Source organism: Zootoca vivipara, chromosome 3, assembly GCF_963506605.1.
Source record: "Zootoca vivipara chromosome 3, rZooViv1.1, whole genome shotgun sequence".
NCBI lineage: Eukaryota > Metazoa > Chordata > Lepidosauria > Squamata > Lacertidae > Zootoca > Zootoca vivipara.
Genome location: NC_083278.1, coordinates 71,695,113 through 71,709,622, shown reverse-complemented (window position 1 = coordinate 71,709,622; position 14,510 = coordinate 71,695,113). Strand labels below are relative to the sequence as shown.

Below are 14,510 nucleotides of genomic sequence, written 5' to 3'. Positions count from 1 at the left end.
GGTGTTTCCTGCTTGGCAAGGGGTTGGACTGGATGGCCCTTGTGGTCTCTTCCAACTCTACGTGGTCTATTCCAACTCATAGGATTCTATGATTCACATTTTTCCTCCCAAGCCTTTTTATGTTGGAGGCTTTTTATGGGAGGCACAGGTGTCTGCAGGGGTAAAAAGCAGGTGAGAAACATTAACTTTCTTAAGTAAATTTATCTTGAGATCCAAGTCACTGCTTATTCTGAATGGGTAGCTGTGTTAAGCTGTAGCAAAAATTGTCAAGAAGTCCCAAGGCATCTTTAAAACCAATAGATTTATTATAGCTGGGGACACCTTTGTCAGATGCATAGCCTACTCTCAATTTGCAGATATGCTTGTCCATGTATATCTCAGGGGAAAGTGAGTTGAATAACCAATGGGCATAACAACCAGCCATTGGGTGTGCATTCACCATGCATCATGGAGAACGTATACATAATCTTCCTGCAAAGAGGGAATTATGCACATTTCCCAGCCAATGCTTTCCAAGAGGCCTGGGGGAAGTTGTATACTCCCCAGGCAATATGTATAATCTTCACCGATTCTGGAGAATACTAGGTTGGCATTCAGTGTTGCAGTAAGGCAGTGGTTTTCAACCAGTGTGCTGTGGCACCCTGGGGTGCCTTAAATGATAGTCAGGGGTGCCACAGGCAATACTGGTCTCTGTCCCTCTTTCCTTCCCTCCCTGCTCTGATGCCCTCTTGTGTCTCTGCCTCCCGAAAGCTTGCATAGCTGTTTGTTGCAGCGGCCTCAGCTACAAGCCCGCCAGGCAAATGGTGCCTCTGGGGCTGGCCAGGGGGTGCTGGTTGCCAAGAGTTGACGCAGCTTCAGAGTAAGGAAGTAAGCAGGCATGGGAGTCCAGCCAGCCAGTCCGCCAACCCTTGCTGTTGGGAATGGACAGACAAGCACAGGGGCAGTGTGAAGAGGCACCTGTCTTTGGGGTGGGGGGTGGGCAGCTCAGAGACCAGGGGTAGCAACAGCGTCTGCCCAGAGGACTCCCAAGGAGAGGGGAGAGGAGGCTCAAAGAACACTCCACAAGGGTGTTTGGAAAAGGGCGAGAGCCTGTCAGCTCTGCAGGCAAAGAGTGACATAACTGGGCTCCTGAGCCCCACAGGGAGCTGTGGACTTAAAAAGGTCGAAAACCTCTGCACTAAGGTGATCTGTCAGCACAAGCATTTCTGCTTCCCAGATGGAACAGTTTCTCCCCCCCCCAATGCTTTTTTGTGGGTTCCCTCACCACCACCCCGAAGCCATTTTGGGGGTGCATGGGGAGAGAAAGGAAAGCCCTGTTCTGCTGGTGGAACTTGCTGTGTTGCTTCTTCTAGCACAGGCATCCCCAAACTTCGGCCCTCCAGATGTTTTGGACTACAATTCCCATCTTCCCCGACCACTGGTCCTGTTAGCTAGGGATCATGGGAGTTGTAGGCCAGAACATCTGGAGGGCCGCAGTTTGGGGATGCCTGTTCTAGCACAACTATTTAGTTGAATCTGGCCCATAATATCTTGACTACATTTTATGCATTCTCCAGGCAATACAAGTATTCATAATCTCCAAGAGACATCAGGTAGCATACATATCTGAACAGAGTTTTCTACATTCTCTAGGCATTATGCATAATCTTTGGAACAGGTTTCCTGTAGAGCAGGCATCCGCAAACTTCGGCCCTCCAGATGTTTTGGACTATAATTCCCATCTTCCCCGACCACTGGTCCTGTTAGCTAGGGATCATGGGAGTTGTAGGCAAAAACATCTGGAGGGCTGCAGTTTGGGAATGCCTGCTGTAGAGTGTCTGAGAGCTGAAATAAATAAATAAATAAATAAATAAATAAATAGTTAAAAGGAGATACTTTTTCCTTTCAAAGAAATCACCCTGCTCTCATGCACTATACTAGCAATACCTTCCAGGGTCTCTGACTCCCTAGAATACTGGACAGTTGGCAGCAAGAACACTCACACACCCTCAGCCACCTCATATCTTTAAAGTTTAAACACACAATTTCCATAGCCCAAATTATTTCAAAAATTACTTTCTACCACCACCATATTTTATTGGATTGGCCTTAGATACAACTCAACATCATCTGCAATGCATGAAAGTGATTCTTTGAACAAAAAGAAGACATAAATGAACCAAAGGAAATAATATATAGCATAAAGAAAGCAGGAAGCTTGAGAAACATCGAAAAGAAATGAAGCATTAACCAAAACTCTTAACAGAGCAGTTACTCACAGAATGCCATTCCATAATGGAGCTGAAATGGTTATTAGATGGTTATGGGGATGATGCAGCCAGCTATCAGATATTTTCAGTGGTCTCCTTCACAAGCAATGTTCCACATATCACCCACCATTGCTAATCCTCCACCTCCCACTGTAAATAATAATAATAATAATAATAATAATAATAATAATAATAATAATAATTTTATTTATACCCTGCCCTCCCCGGCCAGGATCGGGCTCAGGGCAGCTAACATCAAAGTATGATACATTAAAAACATAAACAATTAAAATCCATCTTAAAATCAAATTTGGAGCAGAATAAAATTAGATGGCAACCCATCTTGCTCCTCTCTCTGCTTATTTATGCCTTGTTCCCTCTTTCCTCTGCCATCTCCAGTAGGGCAAGCAGTTCAGCCCTCACCCATTCAAGGAAATGCAGAGAACAGTCTCGTTTACATCTGGAGCTGTGCAGGTGCACATTGAAACGCAGCATCCCCTGCTCCAAAACAAATAGGAGCATCGTTAATATTCCCATTCAGTGGGTAGAAAGTTGAGCGTAAACTTCCTTCCCACAGATCCACTGGAACATCTTAAGATGGAGCAGGGGAGGAAGGTAGAGGAGAAGGGCCTAAGTGGTTCTGCGGGAGAAAGTCACTTCCACCCAAACAGCAATTCTGCAGTGTGCTGCTTCTTCATGTGATGTAAATAGTAGTAGTAAAATGCGGTAATTCAAGCTAGTATGAGAATTTTTGGACTGGTGAGTTGGAAGTAGTGTTATCAACATTAGCAGGGGTGAGCATCATGATGCAAGAAGCAATAATACAGTTATATATTAAAAGTCCACTCATCTCTCAGGCTTCTTGTTTGAGTTACAGGTAGGTAACCGTGTTGGTCTGCTGTAGTCGAAACAAAACAAAAAAAATCCTTCCAGTAGCACCTTAGTTGGTCTCTAAGGTGCTACTGGAAGGATTTTTTTTTTTATTTTGCTTCTTGTTTGGGCATAGAGGTAGCTGAACAAAACAAGAGTATTCTTCAATAGTTGTAGGGTAGAAAGGAGAGATACAGGAAAGTGAGTTAAATAAAAACCTTTATGCACCACTCTGCCACTCCCTTTTTGCAACTGTGTTTGTATGCATTTCCTTTATGTTTGGATTTTCAGCAGAGGGCACTATACCATAATGAATATCATGGAGCTATAATGGCCATTACTATAACTGATGGGTGAGATGCAAGCCTCCATAAGCTTTTTAAAAAAAACAACATCCAGAAATATGAGAAATAATGCACTTTTTCCTGAAGTAAATTTCACAACTTTGTTCTTATGTGCCCTGTGCAAAGATGGAGTTTAAAATGAAAGTATTATAAATGATACTGCACATTCTGTAATTCAAGATGCATCATTCAGAGCATGAGACTTTGTCTAACGGCCGCAAATAGGACTCATGCTTTCTTTGTCAGGTCTCAGATGCTGCAATAGAAGCAGGCGTTTTCAGTTGTGGTCCACAAGCCCCATGCCCTTAAAATGCACCCGGTGACTTTTCGTTGCAGCTATTTTATTGTTTTGTGAAAAACGTTAATAAAAAACTCATTGCAAATTATGCACCCATTGACTGTGAACAGCTAAAATCAGAAACAACTGAGAGCTCAACATCTGTGCAACAACTGATGTGACGGTTGGAGCTCCTGAGCCTGTACTGATTTGTAAAAGAGCAGGGTGCCACTGGCACAGGATTCCAACTTCTGGCCAGGCTTATGTTCAGCTGTGAGACATAACAGCATTAGCCTCTAACAAATATTGCATAATACAGTGCCATGTGCAATCCAGATAACCCTGGGGCTTCCCCAAGCTTGGGTGCTTAAAATGACCTGCAGGTGTGTTGGGGGTGGAGAGGGCTACATCAGCACAAGCACATTTATTTACCCATCATTTATTTACTCCCATTGCTTTTGTGTTCTGCTTTTCATTAGCCTCATGGGACATTGAAAACTAATTTTTTCCACTTGATGTTGCTACTGCCGTTAATTCTAGAAAACAGACATGTAGAAGTGTTATCCGTTTCCTTCCTCTTTTTTTTTACCAGAATATTTGAACCGAAATGTGAATTAATTCAAAATGTACTCAGACTCATTTTCTCAACCCTTTGTGTAACAGTGCCAATGTATGGAGTGAAAAATACAAAAGAATTAGAATTGGCTTTTTAGTAACTTTCATGATCCATTTACAGGTAGGTAGCCGTGTTGGTCTGAGTCGAAACAAACAAACAAAAAAAATCCTTCAGTAGCACCTTAAAGACCAACTAAGTTTTTATTTTGGTATGAGCTTTCGTGTGCATGCACACTTCGTCAGATACACTGAAACAGAATCCACCAGACCCTTATGTATATTCAGAGGGTGGGGGTGATGGGAATGGGTGATGGGCTGATAGGAGTGGTAGACCTGTTGATGACTGTTAACGACTGTTAATGACTGCAATTGGTCTTGCGGGGAGGGAGCAAGGGCTGAGGTGCTAAGGAAAGCTTGATCATGTATAATGAGATAAGAATCCTATGTCTTTGTTCATTCCAGGTGGCTCCATGGTTTTAAGCTTGCTAATGAGTTGCAGCTGTTTTATTACAGAAGAAATTCAGAAACAGACTGGAAAGAGAAGTTGCTGAATTGCAACTCATTGCACACAAAAGCTCATACCAAAATAAAAACTTAGTTGGTGTTTAAGGTGCTACTGAAGGAATTTTTTTTATTTTGTTTCATGATCCATGCAAGTGCATGCCAATTAATTGTTCCAAAGACATACAGTATTTAGGAATTTGCTTCATTGTACTGTTTCCCCCCCCCCCTTCTTTTATAATTGCTAGCAATAAAAAAAATTCTTCAGGCTTTTAAAATTGATTTTCTATTGTTTCCATTTTGAAGGTTCTCAGCTTATAAGTACTTATATGGCAAACAGCAGCAGCAACAACAACCCCCAACCAATCTCCCCAACCCCCAACATATATCATAACATTTGGTTCATTTATATGTCAGAAATCACCTAAATACTATGGGGAGATGGAGTGGAGGGCTGCAGGGGAAGCGGAAATAGGAGAAAATAACCTCCTCTTCTAGTAGTGTTCACTCCGTTGGATCAAAAGCTGTTCTGCAAGCAGAAGGGCAGCACTGGATTTCTAACTCATCACGGTTCTTTATCTTGGTTGTAATAATTGGCATTTATACCATAGGAACCAACTAAAATGAATTCTGAATAAAAAATAGACTTCCCAAGCAAACATGGACATAATACATGAGAAGTAAATTCCAGACGCCTTTTAAATTTTTATAATGAGATTTAATAAGGTAACTAGGCCTTTGGTCAACCATTATTCAACACAAAGCATTCTATGCCAATCATGTGTTTTCTGTTTTGAATTACAGCTCACCACAGCCACCCTGGATGGCAAACTGCAATTGTTCCTACCGGATTGTCAGCCTTGACTTCCTTGGCTCGGCTACTTTAAGAATAAGGCTCCCCGACAGAAAGGAGATATTTGGTTACTGGGCAAGTTACACACTTTTCTGTTTTAAATATAGGCTTCCAGATTATGTCTGCCCTGGAATTTGCTCCAAGCTCTACTCTGCTGGAAAGACATTTTGTATAAGGGTACAGAGTCCTTTCTGCCACTGTCCTTGCAGAGCATTATCACATTCAGGCTACCTTGGACTACAATTTTGGAAGTGCTACAGAATGGGTAGATGTATAACATTATGTTGTTTCCCATTATTAATAGCTCAGGCCATCCTAGTGCAGTTTGTCTGGAACCATCAAGTAAGATTTAAGAAAGCTGGTGTCCAGCAGCATATATACACTTTTTGTTGTAGTTTGGTGGGATTTCAGTAGTTATCTCCACAACCAGACATTTAACAAATAAACCTTTGTACCATTCTTGGTTAAAGCCTTATGCCCAATAATAAAGTGATATTCAAGTCATTTGTGTCCTTGCCTGAACTTGAGGGGAAATATGAGGTTCTGAGCATTATTGAGACATACAAGTGAAGGTTTACTATAGTTCAGACACCAGCGGATATGATACCAAACATCTTTCAAGACTAAATGTTATGCAGTCCTTTTCTCCTTGTCATGTATAAAGACTTTGGAAGACAAATCACACTGGATTTCTGGCTTCTTAAGAACCAGTACGGAAAATGTGGTTTGCACTATTTCGCAACAGGTTGCTAAATATGTCACTGCAGTATATTCAACTCTCTAATCTAATTTTGAAGAGCATTTTGAGGATGATCTTTAAAGAGCTGTGCACACTGAGTTGGGTCTGACTAAGTCATACTCAGAGTAGATCCAATGAAATACAGTAAATGCCATTCTTAAAACTGTTTCCCAAAACAAAACCCAATTCTAATAAGAATGTCAATACCAGTCATAGCTGTCAAGTTCTCCCCTTTTTTAAGGGAAATTCCCTTACGCTGAATAGGCTTCCTCACGAGAAAAGGGAAAACTTGACAGCTATGATACCAGTAAGAAGTCCAACTTATCCAAAAGTCATCTTGTTCAGTCCATCTTTATTTCACTGGGACAATATTGTGAATGTGCTTAAATATCTCTCTGGGAAAAAAATGTAACTTTGAAAAGTATTTCTTTTTGGTAGAATTGAATGCATGGTTTCTGCATTCTTTGCAAATTACTTTGACCCCACTTTGGACCCCACTTATCCAGATCAGTTCACTATCGATGTATGTGTTATATACACACTAGTGTTATAATTCCATTGGTGCAAACCATTTGAAAATTATGCTTAATTCTATATTGGTTAAATGCTGACAGTTGTGCGGCTAGTTTGGGGAAGGTTCAAGAGCCCAAATGTGTAACTCCCAGTGACAACAGTGGGGTAACTAGATGGCATTATTATACCCCGGCCACCTGACTGGGTTGTCCCAGCTGCTCTGGGCGGCTGGTATTTTGGTAGTCCCAATCATGCTGCTTGTTCTGGAAAGCAAGGGTATTAAACTTGGTTCCTAAAGTTTCTATTGATATCAGCGACTATGGGGCAGAAAAACACGTTCTGACAAAATAATGAGACAGTTATTGCACACCAGTGTTTGAACCATTGCATAATAACCAAAGGAACATTTGGTTGCTACATTTTTTTACATCCAGGAAACTGTCAGAATGATTTGTCATGAAGTTCTTATCATCGGACGCTCACTCTAGGATTGGTATCCGTCAGCTGTTCCTCTTACAGCTGGGAATGCTTGTCAAGTGGCAGGCTTCACTGTTTTGAGACAAATCAATAGTCTATAGTAGCTCAGCAGAGCAATGCAGATACAGGGTAGACAGAGCTGGTTTTTCTCAAGAGAGTTGTAAAAGCATATTACTGATAATGTAAAACAAGTAGCTGAGGAGCTATGTAATAGTGACTCATTCAGAATCACACAATCTAATGATTCTGACCCTTTACGTACACCGATCAAAGTCAAACATCTGGTTCTGTGCTTTAGATAATTTGTGACCTATCTTTGTTGAAAGAGCAGTTTCCAGTCATATTATTGGTCTGCTATACTAGGCTTATTCGGTGTTACATTAAAAATGCCCACATGTCCTTGAATTCTGCTGAGAAGGGAAGTTTTTAGTTCACTTAAAGGTGAACTTTTGGCTTTGGAACTTCCTCTGTGGACAATATGAACCTTTCTTGTGCTTGCTGATCGCACAAGGGCAATCTGGTGTAAATTTACATTCAGCCAAATGCACGATTGTGGCCCCTTTCACTTTAAAGTGGAATAGCAATTGTGGATATAGACTACACAGGTTCAATACACAGGTTGGATCCAGAGTTTGTTTTCGCAGGTGGTAGTATCCTCTGAGAAGCGTTCCACTCAGGATGCTTCTGTCAGTGGAAAGGATAGGAGAGGTGATTTTTGCCAATTTCTTCTTTCCTCTGCCAACTCCACTTCCTCTGCTGTTCTGGAGAAAGCAAACCTTGGATCCAACCCTTATTGATTGCACGAACAGTTGAGTAGAGCCAGGGCATCTGAAAAAAATTCTCGTCTCTTATGGGGTGGGTTGTTGACAGGTTTTGGTCTACCCATAATCATCATAGCTGCCAAGTTCTCCCCTTTTTTAAGGGAAATTCCCTTATGCTGAATAGGCTTCCTCGCGAGAAAAGGGAAAACTTGGCAGCTATGTCCAGATGCCCCTGCCATCAGATATTTAGGCAGGTGGTGACCGAAGACAGGACCTTTTTTTGGTTGTGGAAAGAGGTGTTGTGCCTATGCTACTTTCCACCAGATCCCAAATAATAAATTTCCTGGCTGCTTTTTCTTTAGTTGAGTTTTACACTCATTGATTGTATTCCTTTTTTGCTGTATGGTGGTTGTTTTTTATAAAGAAATGTTTTATGACTTGATGACTTGTCAATTTACATTTTGAATGTTTTCTTGGATAATTAATAGGAAAGTTGGGATATAAATCTACGAACATATAAAATATAATAAGAAGGAGAATTTAGCTTGTGTGCCACTACACTCTATATGTGATTGTTGCTGACAGCGAACCAGCTGTAAATCGTTACTTTTAATGCCACCTTGAAGTTCATCAATGAATCTTTTTCATGCATTATGGCTGCTTTGGTCCCTGTAAGATGGGAGAGAGATTGGTGCATTGTCTAAAGCGGGGAGGTGTTCCCTGGCTTCAGGAAATGGCAAGGGATTCCCATACCCAGTTTCTGGCTAAAATGGGGGAAGCAAAGAGACAATCCTGCTCCACTGGTAGCTTTCCATTTTTGAGAGGAAATGTTGCTAAGCTCCAGGAAAATCAAGCAACCATCCAGATCAGGTCCTGGAAAAAGAAGGGGAGCTTTAGTCCTGCTAGTATTGCTGAAGATGAATGACTTTCTCTGTTTCCCAATGCTGAACATTGGCATGCCCTAGAACACAGAAAATTGAAATTTACATTAAGTACACATTTAACTTTTTTTTCATTATAACTACAACCAAAAGCCCAAACTCCATTGTTTTAGAACAGTTCAGGTCATGCTGTTTCAAAGTAAATTAATACAGCAAAAGGTACCGGTAGATGGAGTGGAGTTTTCAGCAATGGTAATACTGGCTGGGGGGGGGGGGGGAGATTACCAATGGGGAAGAAATTTGGTTCAGCCAATTTACACTTTCCAAATTGAAAACACAAATAAAAACACAGCTATCCTTCAGAACTCATTTCTCCAAATTTTATGATGCGGTCCTCCAGCAAAAAGAAAACATAGAAAAAGTGCGTATTAGGGATAGCATATACAGAAACAATATATAAATGAAATCAACATACAAAATACATTAGGGGCAATTGCTTGTGAAATGTGTATATTAGGCTATTTCGTCTATGAAATTAAGGTATATATTAGGAGAAATATGCACTAAAATGCTGACAAATTTTTGTGATGACTTTTTCATATAAAAAAATCACAAACTGATGCAGAAATTTGGTAAACTGGATTTAAGTGAAAGTGAAAGCTGAAGAAAAAATAATGGATAGGTTCACCTATCCTGAGTGTTAAGCCCTGTTTCTTCTTTTGAATATAAGCGTGTTAGAAGCAAGTACCTATGTCTGCCTGTGAAATATTCAGTAGTATCCAATGTGGTGGGCAAAGCTGCCGAGCTGCACTTCTGACACCAGCGTTTCTATAATTGCCTGGATGGGGCTGAGATGGGGCAGAGCACCAGCAAGGAGACAACCCATTCCAGCACTCGCACGAACTGCAGCTCTGCTCCTCCACCATACTGGACACTACTAGAAATACTGGATGATGCACAATTGCCTTTTCCACAGATATTGTGCATTGCCTAACCTTGTGTATCTATTTGATAATAAGCACAAATAAAACTCAAGGGAAAGTACTCAGCCATCATGAACCAACAATTTATTGCATAACTGGCAATTAACTGACAGCAGCTTATTTTTCTGGCTCCTGGGAAGGCTTGTTTCTGAAATATGGTAGCTTTGCAGTAGTCACTGTGGTTCTGTAATGAAATGTTTTCCGAGGAAAGCTTGAGATGATTTGCATGTTGCACTAATAATTTGTTTCGTGTCTCCTTCCCTTCCTATACTTATTCAGAGCCACTGGTGGTATGGCTCTAGCTGCAGCGTTCAAACATTTGACTTCTATCACTGGAATTTTGCTTTGCTAAGGTCTGATCCTGATTGAAAATCATATCAATTTATGACCGAGAAATATGTGACAATGGCAGACCTGCCTCTTTCAAAGATAGCCTGCGGAAGTCAGACATCAAATTAGTAGTAGTAGTAGAGGTCCAGTTTTAAGGACAAAAGGCAGTGCAAAGTTATTGTTGTTTTTTAAAAATACACAATGTTGAAAGTTGCTTAAGGACAATAGTAGCTTTTCACCTATGGACTGGCATTTTTCTCATCATTCAGTGGAAGTTGCTGCTCATTGGGACCATTAGCATGGAATGCAAGGGTACCAACTATAGGAGGAGCCAGAACAAATAACTGGCAGAGCCCAAGCCAATGACAGGCAGAGCTGGTTTTGTTCCCACACAGAGTTCTATAAAGGTAAAATATTCAGACTGATTTGGAATAGCTCAGAAATCAAGCTTCTTCACTTCAGAAAATGCACCCCCAATACAAGTGTAACCCAGACCTCCTTTGAAGTTCAACCCAGGCTTGTATTAATACAAGGGTAATCCAGCCCTCCTGTAAAGTATCCAATCTCCAAGCAAACGGAACTTTGCAAAGGGCGGGAAGTTTTCCCCTGCTCTCCCACCCCCTCTGACTTCCCTCTTCTCCCGGCCCCCTTAAAATAAAAGATTGGTTAAGCACTTAAAAGCTGGATTTGCACAAGATACATGCATATGAGTTGTTAGTCAACTGTATTATTTTTGATGTGAAGCAACCAGAACTGTGCACAGTTATGTAACCACAGCATAGATTTGTATAATAATAATAATAATAATAATAATAATAATAATAATAATAAGATAATGGCAGTTTTCTTTTCAATTCCTTTCCTGATTATTCCTAGCATGGGATTCACTTTTTTCACTGCTGCTGCATAGTAAAAGACCAATTGCATCCCAAGAGGAAAAGATACTCTTGAGCAGGCATCCTAGCCTCAAAAGTGAATCCTATATGGCGTATCTGTCGCTAGGCAGCCCTCCCCTCTGCCAGTCCTACCCCTTGCATGAGAAAGCTTGCCTGGTAAGATGGCAGGCTGCGGTTGGCAGAGAGGGTGGAAGCAAACTCACTGTGACTTGGTTTCTCCAAGGTGTCTCAGAGAAAACTCTGAAAGACTTGAATTCCCCCCGATAATTTTCAAAGATAAAGCAAATTAATTACCAGGCGAGTTATTCTTGCACAATGATTCTCAGAACAATTCCATTAGCAGAGGAAAGACTGTAGCCTTTTAAAGAAAGGAATGCTTAATTCCTATGTGCTGCTACTAATGAAGAATAAATTGTTTCAAGTTGTTTCTAAGACACATAATAAAAATAGTGGAGAAGTGTGGGAGAATTAGCCTTGTTTCAATTTTGAAATGGCACAGAACCTCCATGTTCTGAACATTGCTTGAATTCCAGTTCTGGTTAATTCTTTTTCTCTGCCAGTCAGCCTTTTACAAGGCAAGCAAAGACTGGTAGCCTGATCTCATAAATGTATAGCGGGAAACAAAACAAAAACAATTTTACAGCTAGCTGGGAAGACCACAGAGTCCCCACAGTTCCAGTTGCTGAGTTGATCTTTAAAGTTTGTGTGAGGTCAAATGTGATGCTAGAGCCAAATAAGCCCTGGATGCTTCAGGGCCCAGTCAAAGACCCATCCATGGGATAGTTTCACCTCGTGACAGATGAAGTACAGTAAGTGGTAGGTTGAATTCTCACAGTATTTCATAGTTCATGTTAGCTGTCCCCTTGATAGAAAAAAAGGTGCCACTCTTGAAATGGTGGTGGTCTTGAAACCTGCTTTCAAACAGGCTGGGCCCTACCATTTGCTAGAGTGAGACAACTTTCTCCTACACAGCAGATGGAGAGAGCAGGGACAGTGACGGACAACTTCCTTTCTTCTGTGAGGGTATAGAACTTTATGGGCCACATGCCGTTTCATCCACCTGCCTAGCTAGATTTCTGCTTTTAGATACAATCCTGTTGCCAGTATTGAAATAAGGATCAACTGCTGATGCAATCAGCTTCCGCATTTGGAATGGTGAAGGCACCAGCTTGTCCTTTCCCTTGGGTTGCAAAATGCCTTGGACCATTTTCAGCTCCTCACAAGAGATAGAGGTGGCTCTTGGAAAGAGATACAAGGGAGAAAAAGACATCCTAGAAAAACATCCTTGACACCAGAGGGGTGAAATGCAGGTTGGAGAATTAACACTAAACACATTGTTCATTTTTCAAAGATTTTTTTTAAAAAGGAATCATTGGGAAGAGGAACTAGAAAAGAGATAGGAGCCAACTTTACCAGACACAATGTTTGTTTTGCAAGCGTACAATGAGAAGCATCTTGAAAGGTAAAGGGACCCCGACCATTAGGTCCAGTCGTGGACGACTCTGGGGTTGCGGTGCTCACCTTGCTTTATTGGCCGAGGGAGCCGGCGTACAGCTTCCGGGTCATGTGGCCAGCATGACAAAGCCGCTTCTGGCGAACCAGAGCAGCGCACGGAAATGCCATTTACCTTCCCGCCGGAGTGGTACTTATTTATCTACTTGCACTTTTTGGCGTGCTTTCGAACTGCTAGGTGGCAGGAGCTGGGACCGAGCAACGGGAGCTCACCCAGTCGCAGGGATTTGAACCGCCAACCTTCTGATCAGCAAGCCCTAGGCTCTGGTTTAACCCACAGCGCCACCCGCGTCCCATCTCTAGGATGCAATAAACGTGCCTTAAACTCTTTATGGTGGACTTCCTATCCACTGGTGAGTTCTTCTGTTAGCTGCTTTGCTGGTGTCCTAAGCGTGTGTTTAGTATGCTTTAAGGGTAATCCAGCACTGGATATTTTTAACCTTTTGCAAAGGTATTCACATCTTGACTAGAAACCACATAGGACCTGCCTAAAGGGACTCCCAACAGGCGTGAAGCTGGTTGGAGGAACAGTGCACCAAACAGTAGCATTTCATAACAAGGCACAGAATACATATGCATTTGGAATAACATTGTACGAACAAGGATGAAAAACCCAGCACTGGAAATGCATTGAGTGCACAGGAAAAGGGAATGTGAACATAGCCTTACACCCCCAAGCAGGAAGCAAAACAGAAGAGCTCTTGACATTGACTTGGGTGACCAGTAGGGGTGTTGCTAAATACATTAGGAACAGGTCCCCGAGGCAGCTTTAGATGCATTTTTGGAGTGCCTCTGGGCAAATTAAGGTGGGAGGTGGCCAGAATTGCACTTTGCAGCATGCCCATTCACCATGTAAGCAAATGTTTATATATAAAAGAAATAAAAAAATGTTTGGGGCTCCTTGGGCCACCCCTTGAGAATGCCCTGATGACCAGCTGAACAGGCCTGGTTCGTGATGAAATTGCTGCTTGTTTCTTTTGTAGCAAACGGAATTATTTCCCAATCATTTCTGTGCAACTTGGGAAGAAAACCTCCTCTAACCACCTTCCACTCTCTTAAAAATTATTGACTGTCTCCAGCCCTTTGCAGAGCTCTGAGCACTGTAATTAGGAACAGGACAGAAGATTATATGCATTCCAATGATGTGTCATGAGAACATGCATTTTGGGTGGAGGCAGCTATGCGGAGTGAAAAATCTGTGCAATGAGAAGAAACCAAAAGGGAATAAACCAGATGAAAACCTGCAAGCTCTATACATTTTTGGACATTTACACACAGGCCACTGTCATGCATTACACCCATCTAGCTTCAACCTGGACAATATTTAAAAAGGCAATAAATTACAGGAAAAGCAAGTGGACTGGCACTCAAACTTTAAAGGGAGTGTGATTAATAAATACATCAGACACAATTCCCAGAAAGTCGGGCATTGCACTGAAACCCATTATCACACACTCAAGTCCCCACTTACTCGCTTCAGTGGTGCTGGAGCATCTTAAAACATCACCGCAATGGAGGTTGCTTGACAGTGGCATTGGCCCACACTGATGTTCTTACCGGTAACTTTGCAACCACATGGATGCAGGCAAGTGAGTGGAACCCTGCAGGCCAAGTGGGTGGCGGCAATGTAGAAGAGACCCATTCAATTGGTCGCCTCATATGTGTGGTCCAGTTGCCATTGGTTAGTGGAGTGGCATGGGACAACGTTG

At 41.8% G+C, this 14,510-nt stretch overlaps 1 protein-coding gene across 1 annotated transcript in view; it reads left to right on the top strand.

The window, feature by feature from the left end:
• Positions 1-9,346, top strand: part of WDR27 (WD repeat domain 27) — an 80,150-nt gene extending 70,804 nt beyond the window's left edge. The window contains exon 26 of the mRNA XM_060272834.1: positions 5,661-9,346. Coding sequence (XP_060128817.1) covers positions 5,661-5,720 — 60 coding nt within the window. The 3' untranslated portion in view covers positions 5,721-9,346. The remainder of the gene's footprint in view (positions 1-5,660) is intronic.
• The last annotated feature ends 5,164 nt before the right edge of the window (positions 9,347-14,510 follow it).